The 15,343-nt window shown below is 45.2% G+C and overlaps 1 protein-coding gene across 4 annotated transcripts in view; it reads right to left on the bottom strand.

Annotated features, from left to right (window-relative positions):
* Positions 1-15,343, bottom strand: part of Atp9b (ATPase phospholipid transporting 9B (putative)) — a 254,531-nt gene that overhangs the window by 25,545 nt on the left and 213,643 nt on the right. For all 4 annotated transcript variants that reach the window (XM_047526605.1, XM_047526603.1, XM_047526604.1 and 1 more), the window contains 3 exons: positions 9,174-9,335; positions 8,139-8,231; positions 486-569 (listed from right to left, as the gene is read on the bottom strand). In XM_047526605.1, coding sequence (XP_047382561.1) covers positions 486-569; positions 8,139-8,231; positions 9,174-9,335 — 339 coding nt within the window. The remainder of the gene's footprint in view (positions 1-485; positions 570-8,138; positions 8,232-9,173; positions 9,336-15,343) is intronic.

The following is a 15,343-nucleotide window of genomic DNA, read 5'->3' as shown; positions in this document are numbered from 1 at the left end:
GACAAGCGTGTGGTCCACATAACTGGCCTGTGATTATTTACTGAATAAATTTACAGTACAGGCTAAGCATCCCTCATCTGAAGTCTGAGATCTACAATGCTCTGAAGTTGGATGTATCATGATCACAGACAACAGATTTTGGAGTTTTTGTTTAGAGATGCCACACCAGGTCAAGTCAGTGCAAATATTCTCAAGTCCAAGCAACTCCAAGGCCTGAACCACTTCTGTTCCCAAGAGTGCTGGGAGAGACAGACGGTGCTCAGTCTGTCCTGAAGAAAAATAAACCTGGCTGCTGTGCACACGGCCCCAGCCCTACCAGACTGAGGAGCGGTGGGACCGAGGCTCCCACTGGCAAGGCTGCTTGTGCCAGGTACCAAGGACAGTGGTCTCCTGAGCACCCATGTGCACTGTCAGGACGCATCTGAGTGTAGACAGGTGCCTGAAGGGCAGGTGAGCCTGCGAAGGGCAGGTGACAAGCCACTCACCTCAAAATCCTGGTACTGCTCTTCCGTCAAAGACTTCTTTGCCACCACAAGTGTCCGCAGCCCTTCCCGAGCCATGTTTCCACACTGGAAAGGAGAAGTTGAGTCACTTGTGGTACCCAGGGGGGCTCAGGCACCCTGGAGTCCACTTCCAAGCACACCGTGCTCCTGTTCTCATCTCACGCAGGCTCACTGTGTGCAGGCCTGGGGGCTGCGAGGACCGTGACTTGAGGGTGCGGCGCGCTCTCTGTGCTCCACAGGCATGCTCGTGGTCCCCACCACACTCCCGTCTGACTGCTCCCTTGGGGGAGAGGGGAAGAGGCTGCTGCAGCTGGGTCTGAGCTGCTCCACACTGGCTCTGCTACACCCTGTGAGTCCCTTCCTGCCACAGGACAGGTTCCTCCTTAAAGGCCCCTGTTCTTGCATGAAGTAAGTAAAACTAGGAAAGTGCAGTGGGTGGTGTGGGGAGAGTGGGGCCAAACCTAAGATGCACGGATCTGAAGGCTGTTTCTGCCATGCATTGCTGTGTTCTTGGGCAAACTGCCTGGCTAGCTGCCTGAGCCTCACGGGGGAAAGTGGGTCTCAGGTGGCTATGCTGGGCTAAGGTAGCCAGCACGTGTGGTTGGGGCTGCAGTCATCCACCCTGTTGGCACTCTGCTCTCAGTCCCCCTCTCCTGGCCCTGCAGTCAGGGTGTTCACAGAGGGTCACCGCTGTCAGTCTGATGGGCAGTGGGGCACTAGTTAGAGTGAGGCTGGTAGGGACGTGGGCCAGGCCCAAAGTCCATGCACCTGGTCCGTGTTCATGTCCTACTGGGCAGGAAAGAGGGAGCCCTGGAGGAGGCATGACCCAATCTGTATTTAAAACAGAACTAGAAATGCTATAGGTGTGTGAAAAGACATGAGCACCATTTCCAGTGAAAGAATGCATTAAAATAATAAAATACTACTTTCCCCATTAGAAGCAGAAACCCAACGGTTTCAGCTGTTGATCAGGTGAAGACATAAGCTCTCTCTCTGGTAACAAGACCGGTACAGGGTTAGGGCACACCTGTTTGAAGTTGGCAACTTCTCGTGAAGTCTGAATTGCAGTTTCTAATGTCACCATTCCCACTGCTGGGAATGTGACCTGCACTTGTGATCATAAACCATGCCATATGAACATCAGGCTGGTCCTGGCCATACTGCACAGGTGGGCAAGGGTCAGGTTTTAAAGAACTGCAATGGCATGCATGGGGTTTTGTGCACCAGACGTCAACATGGCCCAAGTGAGGCAGAGCTGCACAGCTTCTCCCTTGTGCACCAAGCAGAAACAGCAGTGACCAGAGACTGACGGGAGGTGCTCAATGTATGATCCAAGTGCTGGGGGTTACGGCCCTGCATGGTACAGAACTGCCTAACCGCTCTCCTATGGGTACAAGGTGCTGCCAGCTGAGAGGAGGGTGCAGGGCCACAGTGGCAGGTAGGGGCTGGCTGGGGGCAAAGATAGCAAGTGGGCATCGCTGCACAGGTGGAGGTGCCTGGCTCTGCAACAGCGAAAACGCAGGTCATCTGGGACCACCTCCTCAGGGAGTGGGCAAGATTTCAAGTAAGGAGCGCACGTTCTCTGCTGTGTGCAGGGAGGTTGGGTGCAGGGACGGTCCCGGGACTCCTCACCAGCAGACACACAGCAGGCTGCACCGTCCGCTACTGAGCACCGAACAAGCTTTAAATCTGAAAGATGGCTTGATAGAGAGTGATATGTTTGAGAGAGGACTAATTTTAAAAAACAGTGTAACGACACTAAGCTGTACTGCTACTGAAGCAGCTTCTATCCATCAAGAATAACTTAATTCAATGTTCTAAGGAGATCCTGCCTGCTGCTAGGCCTCTCTACTCCGTAAGGTGCAGGAGTGTCTGCTGCCCCACACCCTCAGTCCAGTTCTCCAGGTCCTTGCTATGCTCCATGGTATGAGGTTTCTGTGGTCCCCAGCTCACTGTCTTCAGCATTTGTGGACAGCAGTGGAGAACACGGCACTCATCACTCCTCCCTCCAACTCCACAGCTGTGTAGACCGTCAGAACTGGCTGTGTAGTGGTGGGACTCAAAGCTCTGCCAGTAGGGCACACAGGGAGGGGTCAAGCTGCCAAGTCAGCAAGCAGACTCCAAGGGTGCAGATCACGTGGCTATAGAACACCACCCTCTGTTTACTTCAGAGTGAGACGTCGGTCCACGACACTGCACTTCACCACATGCACTTTTTGAGCAAACAAAAACTCCATAAAGGAATTTCTCTCAGGACAGTATTAAATATCCTTCTGAACAATCTGGTCCCCCAAACGTTAGCTACTCATTGCTCAGTTTCTACATTTTTTTCTGGTGCATTATAATTATACATAATGGCAGGACTTGTGTTACATGCACACGATACAATATAACTTGGCCAATATCACTCCTCAGCACTTCCCCCTTCTCTCTTTTCTCTACTGGCCACCCTTTGATTTTCATGAGATCCACCCCCACCTTTGTTCTCCTTTTCCTTCACCAGCTTCCACATCAAAGAAAATATACAACCTTGACCTTCAGAGTTTGACTTTTTTCACTTAATATGATGGGTCTCTAGTTCCATCCATTTTCCTGAATAAAACTCCATCATGTATATAGAACACATTTCCTTTATCCAATCACCTGCTGACGGACACCTATGCTACTTCCATAGTTTGGCTATTGTGAATTGTGCTGCTGTAAACATGGGTGTGCACGTTCTGCTCTAGTATGCTGACTTTAATTCTTTAGGATAACTACCGAGGAGTGGTGTGGCTGGGTCATAAGCTGGATTCACACCTAGTCTTTTGAGGAGCCTCTGTACAGATTTCCATAGTGGTTATATTAATTTACAGTCCCATCAACGGTGTAAAAGTACTCCTTTTGTATTCTTGATGACTGGCATTCTGACTGGTGCAAAATGAAATCTCAGTGTAGTTTTGATTTGCATTTCCCCAATTGATAATGATGTTGAACATTTTTCCATGTATTTGTTGGCCACTTGTATTTCTTCTTTGAGAAGTGTCCATTTAATTCATCTGCCCATTTATTAATTGGGTTTTTGATTTTTTTTTTTGGTGTAAAATTTTTTCAGCTCTTTGTATATCTACATATGATTCCTCTGTCGGCAGAGTTGCTAGTGAAAAGTTTTATCCCATTCTGTGTTCTCTCTTCACATTCCTAATTGTCTCCTTTGCCATTAATTTGAAGCTGTCCCATTATTTACTCTTGGCATTATTTCCTGAGACTTAGGAGTCCTATCGAGAAAGCCACTGCCTGTACCTAGAAGTTGGAGTGCTGACCCTACATTTTATTCTAGGAGTTGCAGAGTTTATGGTCTAATTCCTCTGATCCGTTTTGAGTTGATTTTTGTGCAGGGTGAGAGATAAGATCTAGTTTAATTCTTCAAAATATGGATAACCAGTTTCCCCAGCACCATGTGTTAAAAAGGCTGTCTTTTCTCCAATGTATGTTTTTGGCAACATTGTGGAGGATTAGATGACTGTAGATGTGTGGTCTTCTATTCTGTACCACTGGTCTATGTGTCTTATTTTTATGCTAGTACCATGCAGACTTTGTAACCACAGTTCTGCAATTTGAAGTTAAGTATTTATGATACCTCTAGCATTGATTTTTCAGCTTAAAATTGCTTTGGCTATTCTGAGTCTTTTATTTTTCTGAATGAGTTTTAGGATTTTTTTTCCTAGTTCTGTGAAGAATGTCACTGGTATTTTTGAAGGGGGTTGCACTTAATCTATATATTCCTTCCAGTGGTGTGGCCACTTTAACAATATAAATTCTGCTATCCATGAACACAGGAGGCCTTTCCATCTTGTGTCTTCTTCAATTTCTTTCTTCAAAGTTCTACAGTATCCATTGTGGAGTTCTTTTACCTCCTTGGTTAGATTTATTCCTAGGTATTTCTTTCTTTCATTTTTTTAAAGACAATTTTAAATGGAATTGTTTTCCCGATTTCTTTTTCAGCAGATTTGTTGTTGGGTATATATGAAAACTATTGATTTCGTATGTTGATTTTGTAACCTGCTACTTTGTCAAATTTATTATTTCTAGCAGTCTTTTGGTGGAGTTTTTTGGATCATATACTCTGCAAATAGTGACACTCTGACTTCTTCCTTTCCTATTTTTATCCCCATTATTTCCCATCTTGCCTAATTGATCTGGCTAGAATTTCGAGCACTATATTAAATAGAAGTAGTGAGAGTGGACATCCTTGTTGTTGTCTTGTTCCAGATTTCAAAGGAAATGCTTTCAGTTTTTCTCCAGTTTTACTGTGAGGCTGACTTTGGGTTTTCTGTATATACCCTTTATGATGTTATGTTGTTATATATTCCTTCTATCCTTACTTTCTTCAGTTTTTTTTTTAATCATGAATAGGTGCTGAATTATGTCAAAGGCCTTGTTTGCATCTATTGAGAGGACTGATTCTGTCCTTAATTCTATTTATGTGAGGAATTAATTTATTGATTTGCATATATTAAACCATCCTTGTATCTCTGGAATAAAACAAACTTGGTCATGATGTTCAATCTTTTTGCTATTTTGTTAAATATGATTTTTTTTGGGGGGTGCTGGGGATTGAACCCAGGGCATTGCTGCTTGCAAGGCAAGGAGTCTACCAACTGAGCTATATCCCCGGCCCCAAATATGATTTGTTAATATTTTATAGGTCTGTAGTTTTCTTTCCTTGCAATGTCCTTATCTGGTTTTGGAATGAGGATGATACTGGCTTCATAAAGTGAATTTGGAAGTACTCCATCCCTTTCTATTTCACGAAATAATTTGAGGAGTACTGGCGTTGGCTCTTCTTTAAAGGTTGGTAGAATGCAGCTGAGAATCCATCTGGTCCTGGGCCCTTCTTTGTTGGAAGGCTTTTTATTACTGATCGTATCTCAATATAAGTTATTGGTTTAGGTCTTCTATGCCCTCTTGATTCAGTTTTGGTGGATCACATTTGTTTAGAAATGTAAAACATTTTTTTCTAGGTCTTTCAATTTATTGGAGGAAAGTTTTCAAAATAGTCCCAAATGTTCTGCTGGATGTCTAAGATGTTTGTGGTGATTTCTCCTTTTTCATCTCTAATTTTACTAAATTGTCTTTTCTCCCTTCCCCTTTTGGATGGTTAGGCTAAGGGCTTATCAATCTTGTTTATCTTTTCAAAGAACCAACTCTTTGCTTCATCAACCCTTTGTACTTTTTTTAAATTTTATTCTCAAGTTCATTGATTTCGGCTTTGATGTTAATTATTTCCTTCCTTCTACTGGTTTTGGAATTGGTTTGTTCTTTTTCAAAGGCCTTGAGATGCATCATTAGGTGATGTGGGATCTTTCTGATATTCTTATGTAGGCACCTAAAGCTACAAATTTTCCTCTTAGTGTCCCAGAGGATTTGATATGCTGATTCAGTATTTTCATTCAAGTCTAAGAATTTTTAAATTTCTCCCTTGATTTCTATCATTCATCCATCATTCAAAAGAGTATTATTCCATCTCCATGTGTTTATATAGTTTCTGTAGGATTTGTGTTGATTTCTAATTTCATTCCAGTATGGTCTGACAAGATGCAAGGAATTATATCAATTTTTTTGTACTCGGCAAATGTATTTTAAAAAATTAAGAGTGAGCTGGATGCGCTATCGAATGCTACCACTGAATGTTCAGTTTGCCTGCATGGTCAGAAAAGGAGAGCAACCATGCCTCCATAAAGGTTCTCACACCCCTGTGATGCCCCCCATGTGCAGGAAACACCCACACATCTCCACAGCAGTGAAGGGCCACAGGGATAGGCAGTCATGCAGTGAAGACAACTGACTTAAGGACTTGGGCCTTTGAAACAAGGTGTGAGCAGAGATCCCGGACTTCCTAGGGCGCACTGATGAGCAGCCCAGACCCAACTCTGCATACCGCAGACTCCAAGTCACAAGCAGGCACCTGTCACCCCTACCATCTGTTTTGGAAGCTCTATGTGGGATGTCTACCTCCAGTAAAGCCAGTGTACAGCATCTGATGATGAGATGTTCATCTGTAGGCAAATAAAAATTATTAAAATACCCAGATTTTCTGAAAATTCCTTTTAAATTCATCCAACGTACTGGATCTGATGCCCACCATTAAATCTGTAGGCTGCAGTGATAGGGAAGGCTGGGGAAGAAGCCTGGGGTCCAATACTACCCCCTCAGACACTCATGAGCTATGTCCTTCCCAGTATCCAGCTCAGGGACTCCTAGGGAGGGGACTGTCGTCGCACCACAGGAGGGCTGAGCTTGTTCTCCTGGGATACCACATTGGGATCTGATTCAGGTCTGAGTTCAGAGGTCAGAGGCCGTCACTGCCATGCCTCCCTCCACCCAGACATTGTTTTTTTCTCTGTGTTTACATGTGCGAATATTCTGATATCTCAATTTTGAAGACTGGTCCTTTCTGTAAAATGATCAATGAAGAGCGCTTTTCCTTACACAGTTGGAGAACACAGTTTGTAGCCAAGAAGGCAACACCAGGTTCTGCTTGCAATAGAAAGCTCAGCACAAACTGAGGCCCCTAGATTGACTACTTTGCTTTGTTTTTTAATAATGTGAGAGGCTTCCTGACTACAACAGTTTACAACACAGACACCGGTGAAGGGTCAGAAGATTTGTCTATGAAACAAAACACAGTGCTGAGAGAATAAATATACACAGGATTTTTAATAAAGCTATCTTTGTGAAAAACAATCTGACATTATCTGTCTGTTGCAAGACATTTATTGATCTGACCTCATAAAGCTAAATAAATTAAACAAGTATTTTACAATTAATTGCACGTCATTATAACCAAAAGTAATTTTTATGGCATTTTACTAGGTCTTCAGGGAGTTTAATTTACTCATGTCCCTGATTAAATCAAAGTGCCCTGAAGCAGATATTGATTCATATTGCCAATATCATGTGAACGCCGAGTGTGGTCACTGCATTGACAGGAGCGTGTTGAGCAGCAGCATAACACAGAGACAAGGGAGAGGGCTGTGTGTATCATTACAACTGGCCCAGCTTACTCAGAAATCTAGCTACCAACTAGGACGCACACTCAACAACAGACATAGACTCTCATGAGGCTAATTATAAATCATGTTGTTTACGTTGAACTTAATATAGGAATGCTGGTGTTTATACTTTACTTTCTATTTTTAAGTGAACTGATTAGCAATAATATCCTTGTATATTAACTAGCTGTCATTTTAAAACCTAACTTTGTTTAAATATACAGTGCTATTTCACAACTCTCTACTGAATGACTGATAATGCTTTCTACTTCTTTCAGTAGTACACATAAAATTAGTATTTATAAGGAGCCCTTGTGTACATCCACATGATTTCGCACACACACAAAAAAAACAGCAGTAGTTTATTATACTGAAAGCCTCATGACTAACTAGCACCTCATCCTTTTTGTTTAACCAGTGTGAGAACCATGACCACTCACAATAGCTTGGTGGGAAACGACACCACTCCCAGGAAGCCACCAGGACCTGGTCTGACATCTTTGTACCTCCATCTACTCCAAGGACACCAGTGTCTCCAAACTGCAGGGAGAAGATGATTTTTCTGTCATCTGATGTTTCCTAAGTTCCATGACCCACTTACCTCCTCTTCTAGCCAGTCATTGTACTGGACAATGGAGGACATAGCCACGTCAGCGCCCTTCATATAAAATGTGATTTCTGCCGTGGATTCATCCTGTAGTGGAGTGAAAATAAACACGGGGACAGCTGGGTTGTCTCACTCCTTGCAAATAACTGCTGGTCTAATAGAAAATGCACTGAAAAACACAGCTCTTAAGAATACCTTCCCTGGGGCTGGGGTTGTGGCTCAGAGGTGGAGCGCTTGCCTAGCATGTGTGAGGTACTGGGTTCAATTTTCAGCACCACATGTAATAAATGAATGAAATAAAGGTCTATCACTGCCTAAAAAACAGTGTGTGTATATATATGTTTGTGTGTGTGTATTTTATATATATATATATATATATCTCACACACACACACACACACACACACACATATATATATAAAGAATGCTGCCCTCTGGGGAGTTGCTCGGTTTCTAAGTGGAAGGCACATTTAAATGCGATGCAGTAAGAACTGGGAAAGGCATTGCACACAAGAGATGCTGTGATGACATTTTTGAAACAAATTCTGTTGATGGACAGACGGCCTGGGCTGTAATGTACGCATCAAAGTTTGATCAAATGCTTCCCTGTTTAGCAAACTTCCAAAATATTTTTTTGTTGTAATTTGCTAAGAAAAGCTGAATGGAGGTATGTATAGTAACTCTATGGTCAAAAAATCATTATTAAGTTAAACTCTTTGTTATGTTACTTTTGTTAAACACAAAACTACTAGCTGATTTCAAAAACTAATTACACTTACTTGCTCTCCCTTAGTAGTCTTAGGAAGAGAAGCCCAACATCACCAGGCATTTTATATCATTATGGCCACACTGGCATCTCTGTCATAAATTATTAGTGTAGATTTCATTATTTTTCTAAAAGCCAAAATGAGCATAAAGCGACTGAGTACTTGACTTTAACCTTTCTGGTGGGAGGGAGGACTTTGCATCTGCTCTAAGAATGGAAAAGGAGTGGCTCAAGACAGCGTGCACGGTGCCGGCCGAGGCATACCCTGACGATGACGCCCATCCGCTTGCTCTCTGAGGTGAAGGGGAACACCTGCAGGATGCAGTAGGTCAGGACCTGGCCGCCAGGCGTCTTCAGCTGCATGGAAGTGAGGTCCCTGCTGACCAGGGTGAGCCCGACGCTCTCCGTCCACCGCACCAGCGCGACCTGAGGGGACCACAGTGTGAGGTCTGACTGTGCCCAGATGACGTGGCACTCAGCACCTCACGTGCAGGGTGTCTCCAGTACAAGGAGGCAGAGACAGCGGTGTCAAGAACTTTACATCTCGGCACCATGTTACACACAGGCGAGCAATAAGCAGCACAGCAGAATGTCCCTGGCCTGCTGTTCAGCGTGAACCCTGTGCACCATGAAGACTTCCTTTGGTATTCTGGGCTGACTAGCTCCCCACAGCCAGTCAGGGTGAAACCCCAGAAGGGAGCACATAATCTGAATTTTGTGTATCCTGATTTTTTCTAACCTAAGAGAGAAACTGGGGGCTGACTAAGTGACTCCACATGGACCAGAACACTGGAGACGGCACGTTGGGCTTGGGGCCAGCCTGGGCTGTGAGCCTGAGCAGGCCAGCTGGCAGCTCGCATCATTTCCCATGCTTCACCGGGGTCGTTTCCCCTTCGTCAGGTGGAAAACACACTTCTGCAAGCTGTGCTACGGCTGAGGAAATGGCATGTGTGGGTACTCGACAAAAGGAGCTATGCTTACAGAAACTTATTAAAATTTAGAAACCGTAAGTAGAATATTTTTTGAAGTTAATAATTTATGAAAAGCATTTTATGACATTAAGCATTTTCTGGGGAAAAAAAGTTGTCTTTACAAAGAACCTCATCACAAGACCGCTGGTGAAGACATGGTACACTAAGCCTGCCAGCAGCTAAGGGAGCATCACTCAGCAAAAACACCCTGTATCTGCAGTGCACAGGTTGCCACGGGCTGGAGACTGTCACAGCCTGCCCCCAAGACCAGCTGTCTTCTGCAGCTTCCTGAGGTTGGTGCACCTCCACTCTGCAGGCACAGCCTTGTCACCTGCCAGCAATGCCACAGCCCCCAGAGGCAGGTGAGCTCATCCACACTTTCAAGTCTCACCAACACCTACGCTGTCAGGATCTCACTTTGGGTCATGAGACACAAGTCATTTCAGGTACATCTTAAATTCTGGCTGTGTCCAGGGTGTTTTGAGCTTGATCTTCATGTCTGGTGAGACTGTGGAAACACTCTCAGCAGCTCTGGTTCAAAGGCTGACTGCTCAGGTTAGGATTCTGGAGTGGGGCAATGGCTGCACTCCTAAAATCTCAGTGCCTGAAGTGTATGGTGGCCAGGTTCAGGAGGATGAGAGGCCAGCACCAGTAGAATGGCCAGTAGATGTTCAGAGCACCTGGGCTGTAGGTCAGACATGAGGTCCTGTCCTTAGCTCTGCTCACACATCACACTTGGAGTGTTCTCTTGGGCAGATCAGGGCTCATTTTTAAAATCAGGTTTTCTAATAACTTCCCACAAATCCACCTGCAGGATACTTCCAGTAAGATTTCCAGAGGGCGGAGAGCTGCTGCCTTGCTTTCAGTGCTGGAGTGCAGAGAAAGGGAGGGACAGGGGAGAAGCACTGCTGTCGGCTTGGGGCAGGGTCCGGGAGCACAGCCCAAGACCAGGTGCCAGGTGCCTGTCCTGGACACTGGGAGGGAGCCCCTGCTCCCCCAGCTGTCCACTGCTTCACTGGGCCAAAAGGCAGGGTGTGTCCTGAAGAGGCCTTCAGTGGGCACGTCCCACTGCACTCAGGCCCTGGGCTGGGCCTTCACTCACTTCCTGAATACTGCATAGGGTCCCGTAAGGAGACGAACTGGATAAGGTTATCATAGGGTTAGTATCCTATTGTTTTAGGAAAATAAAGACACATAAAAATTAATGCATTTTAAAATTACTAGTTACAAATTGGATGTAGATGATGGAGCAGGGAAAAAACTACCCATTATAATGTCCTGATACTTTGAGAGTTTACCTAGTGGAATTAGCCTATGGTAAATGGAATAGAATGATTCTAGGAAATCAGGATTGAGAGTGAAATTATACTTATCTTTTTATTTCAGTTACAAAGGCAAAAATGCATTTCTATAAAAAAGGCACAGGGATGATAGGGAACCAAAAAGGCTTTCTCCATCTGAGTTCTTCATCTGTACTCAGAAAATAGATGTAATTTGGGGTGCTAGTTGCGGTTTCCAGGCAGAACACCAGTCCTGCCCTAGATGCAAGGAGGGCAGAGGGCACAAAGCCACCACATGCCACCCACACACACAGGACCAGGGCCCTCCTCCTGGCACCACAAGGCTCAGGAGCTGCAGCTCCACCTTCTCATCCACTCTACTCCAATCTGATTGTGCTCCCCTCTGGTCCATTCCGAAACTTCAGTTGCTGACCACAGTTCAAAGACCTGCTTTCTGCAACAGCAATGGCCATGCAGTGTTTGAATTTCTCTTTGGCCTGAACTGGTTATTTAGAAAAACATTTCATTTAAATTAATAAAATCATCAGTTAGCTGATATTAGAAAGTCAAGGGAGATTTAACTGCACAGAATATTATTTTGCTAAGAGTGACACTATGAAATTAAATAATGAGCTTTTCTGAGGAACCTACTGCTCTAATAATCTGCAGATAAGGCCAGGATACCTGGGTGCACCTGCTGCAGCCCCAGTACTGATCTGAGAGTTACACTCTGGGAAAGAATCTGACCTCCCCCTCATCTGCTTAGTATCTGTGTCCTTGCATAAGTGATGACTCTTGATAATGGGGAAAGTGTCCCCAGCAGGCTAGAATGTGAAGCCTAAGGAGGGGGGACAGGACAGGAGGCCGTGGTCTGGCCCCCTGCTGCATTCTAGGCAAGTCAGGTCATGCTGAAGTGCTGCCTACTGACAGCAGGCTGTTCTGAGGCGACTGCAATGTCACCTTATCAGCTCCAAGCTCCCCATTCCCCACATTTAACTGATGCTTCTCCCTTTTGTGGAAAATAAGCGAAATCGGCAAAATTTGTTCATTTGGACAATCTTAGTAAGATCTCTATGTGCTCTTCTCAGAAATCATACAAACAGTAACAGATGGTATGCTAAATGTCTGTCAAATGCTGTGGGAAACTCCCTGCTGTGGTTCTTATGTCCTGTGAGCCAGTGGTGAAGGGCACACCCTCAGTGTATGCGCCGACGAAGCCCTCGAGTCACTGCAGCCAGGAGGCCCGTCATCTCTCTGGGGCAGGGATGCGAGGGCTGGAACAGTCCTACATGCAGAACTTGCCAGGCTGCAGGAAGATGTGCCCTGACAGTACCAGAAGGCGTCCTGCACCCCAGGCTCGGGACGGGTGCCAGGCAGCAGCAGCGGCATGCACCTACCCTCTTGGTAGGGGTTTCCCCTGCTGGCTAAGGCTGTGTGCCAAGTGCTAACTTGGTACATCACCAGTGCAACTGGAATCAGAACTCTCCTCTGAGGCTCCAGGGTGTTACTAAGTGACTGAAACGCACCAAGAGCCTACAATCATTTGTGACAATCCAGTACTGTAGCTGAGCACAGCAGCAACATGCTCCAAATGACGTTAGGAGGGAGGAGGGAGGAGGGAGGAGAGCACACCCCACAAGACTGCTTCACACTGAAATGAGCTGGAAATGCTGTGTGATTTTCCAGTACAACTTCTTCAGAAGCTGCAAATGACCCAATACTCCCAAGGTTAATTTTCAATTTACAGAGTGAGAGGTTCCCATTATGTTGCGGCCTGTAAATTGTGCCTTCCCCCAGACACCCTATCATCTCAGGGTGCCCCACTGAAGTCAGACCCAGGATTCTATATTTGGTGACTACATCTGTTTATTGTTTAGTTTATGCTCGGCTTCACACCCCTTTGAGTTAGCAGCTTATAAGAAAAATCTTATACCTAGTGCAGTGTTCCATCTAAATGTCTTTAATCAGCAATCATCTTGAGGATTAACTCTATATAATGCCAACCAGGAACAAAAAAGTATTCAAGTATTTCACAAGAGATGCATTAATTACTATCCTAATTTAACTGTCTTGGTGTTGGACAGAATTCTTTTTATAATATAAAAATAAATACTTCTGGATTAGGCATACACAGTAGTAACCTCAGAGGAGGACCCAGGGACACCTTCGAAGTTTCTGCTGTGAATTCGTGCCAGTGCCCAGCATCAACAGGCAGGCTTAGATGCCACATCAGGTCTGCAGCTCTGGGACTGGCAGACTCGATGTGAAGTTGAGGAGTGAGAAGCCTTCTGAGAATTCTATGTATGTGAATATACTCATGGTGTTTTTCTTAGAAGGCTCTTAGAAATAAACTATGCCCAGTGATGTTAAATATAGAAATGAAAGGGAATGTCAATGGCACGGAGAGTTCGATTCTATTTTCTTCCTAGAATTTAAGTGATTAAGACTCACATACTTTTGAACTGGAGATGTGGCTTAGTGGGGGAGCACTTGCCCAGTATACATGAAGCCCTGGATTTGATCCCCAGCACCATGATAAATAAACAACTGATAATAAACTACATGTACATTTCTAAAGCAATGTCAGCTCCCTATGTAAAAGTGGCACCACCAGACAGGCAGTGAGCTTCTTCAGGCCGTGTGGGCAAGACACAAGGAGCTTGCAACTGGCCGCTGGGGTTCTCTTGAGGACTCCCACACAGCTCCAGGGAGAGGAGCTGCACTACAGTGTCCTCTGGCCTCAGAGCCTCCCCTGGGGGTAACTGACATTGGACACACAACCCTGGTGCATATCCTGTTGCTTGCAGCTGCAAAGGCAGGAACAAGCTGGCGATGCTGTCCTCAAGATGACAAAAGTAAAAACCTCTCATTTAAAGTGCTTGAGAGTGGGAAGTTGAGTGGAATCCTCAAGACCTGAGCTCCTGGGTGCTAGGAACCATGGGGCACAGGCTACCTCCCTGAGCAGTCTGGGTTCTGCCAGCAAGAGGTCTCTCCCTGCAGGTGGCTAGTTTGCCTCTGAACCACTTCTTTACATACAAAACACAAATCACCAGAAAGCAGCCAAAAAGCCTAAAAGAAATTAATGGAATCAGTGGACAGTGCTGTGGGCAAGGCCCTCCAGACACCAGCATCAGGACAGTACCTGTTCTAGGATTTATTTCAGATTTACCTACTCAGAATATCACCAAAGTCAGACTCCAACCAGTTTCAAGTAAACCAACTGAAACCAATTGAAATGCCGCCCACACGCTCTTCAGGTCCATTTCCTTAAGTCTTTCCGTGCTGTCTCCATCTTGAGGAAAACAGGTGACTTGGTGAAGGCTCTTGGAGGGGTCTTCCTTCTCTTTCCAGAGGAAGAAGACTGGCCTGAGGGGGCTAAGGAAGACCCTAGGGCTTTCTCTGAACGACTTTCATCTGCAAACAAACAGCAAGAAGCCACCCAGATGCTTTCTTTTCTTTCCTTCCTTTTTTTTTTTTTTTTTTCCAAGTGAGAAAATAATGAGAACAAAATGAAATAGAAAACATTATTGGGGGGAAATAGCATTAATGCCGTCACTCTTTGACCTTCAGTGTCCCCTTTCTTAATCCACACTTGGATCAACCCACAGCTGGAGAACACTTTGGCTTCAAACGCTCGGGCAGAGGTTAAGCCTACACATCTGAAAGAGACGTGCTAAGGCAGGCTTGTCCCCAACTCTTGCTCTCTTATCTTCTGTCATCTATCGCCAACTCTCCTTTTCCTCACTGCACAGAGACCAGATGACAAAGATGGTCCAGGAAAGACCTCAGCAGGTTCTGGCCAAAGGGGAGTTGGGAACACTTGCTCTCGCCAGGAACACCACATGGCTGGTGGGATGGAACTCCTGGGCCCCATCTTGACACTATTTCCATTTCGGAGGATACAAGCTAGAAGACCACAACCCTGGACTGTGCTCCCAGCTCTGCTAAGGAGGTGTCACTGAAGGACCTTGTGCGGTCTGAAATCGTGCCACATGTGCGACGACCCCACAGTCCTTTGCTGTAGAGGATTACAAGGTGGAAGAGCAGGAGGAGGAAACTGCTTCAGCCATTACCATGAAATCAATGCAAAAACAGACAGAGCTTTAGAAACACTCTAGACACTTAATCTCCCCACTGTCATGCTGACCACAGGGCTTTTCACAGGTGCTCCTCATGAAGGTGC

This window comes from Sciurus carolinensis, chromosome 15 (assembly GCF_902686445.1).
Source record: "Sciurus carolinensis chromosome 15, mSciCar1.2, whole genome shotgun sequence".
Lineage (NCBI taxonomy): Eukaryota > Metazoa > Chordata > Mammalia > Rodentia > Sciuridae > Sciurus > Sciurus carolinensis.
This window is presented reverse-complemented; position numbering and strand designations above follow the sequence as displayed.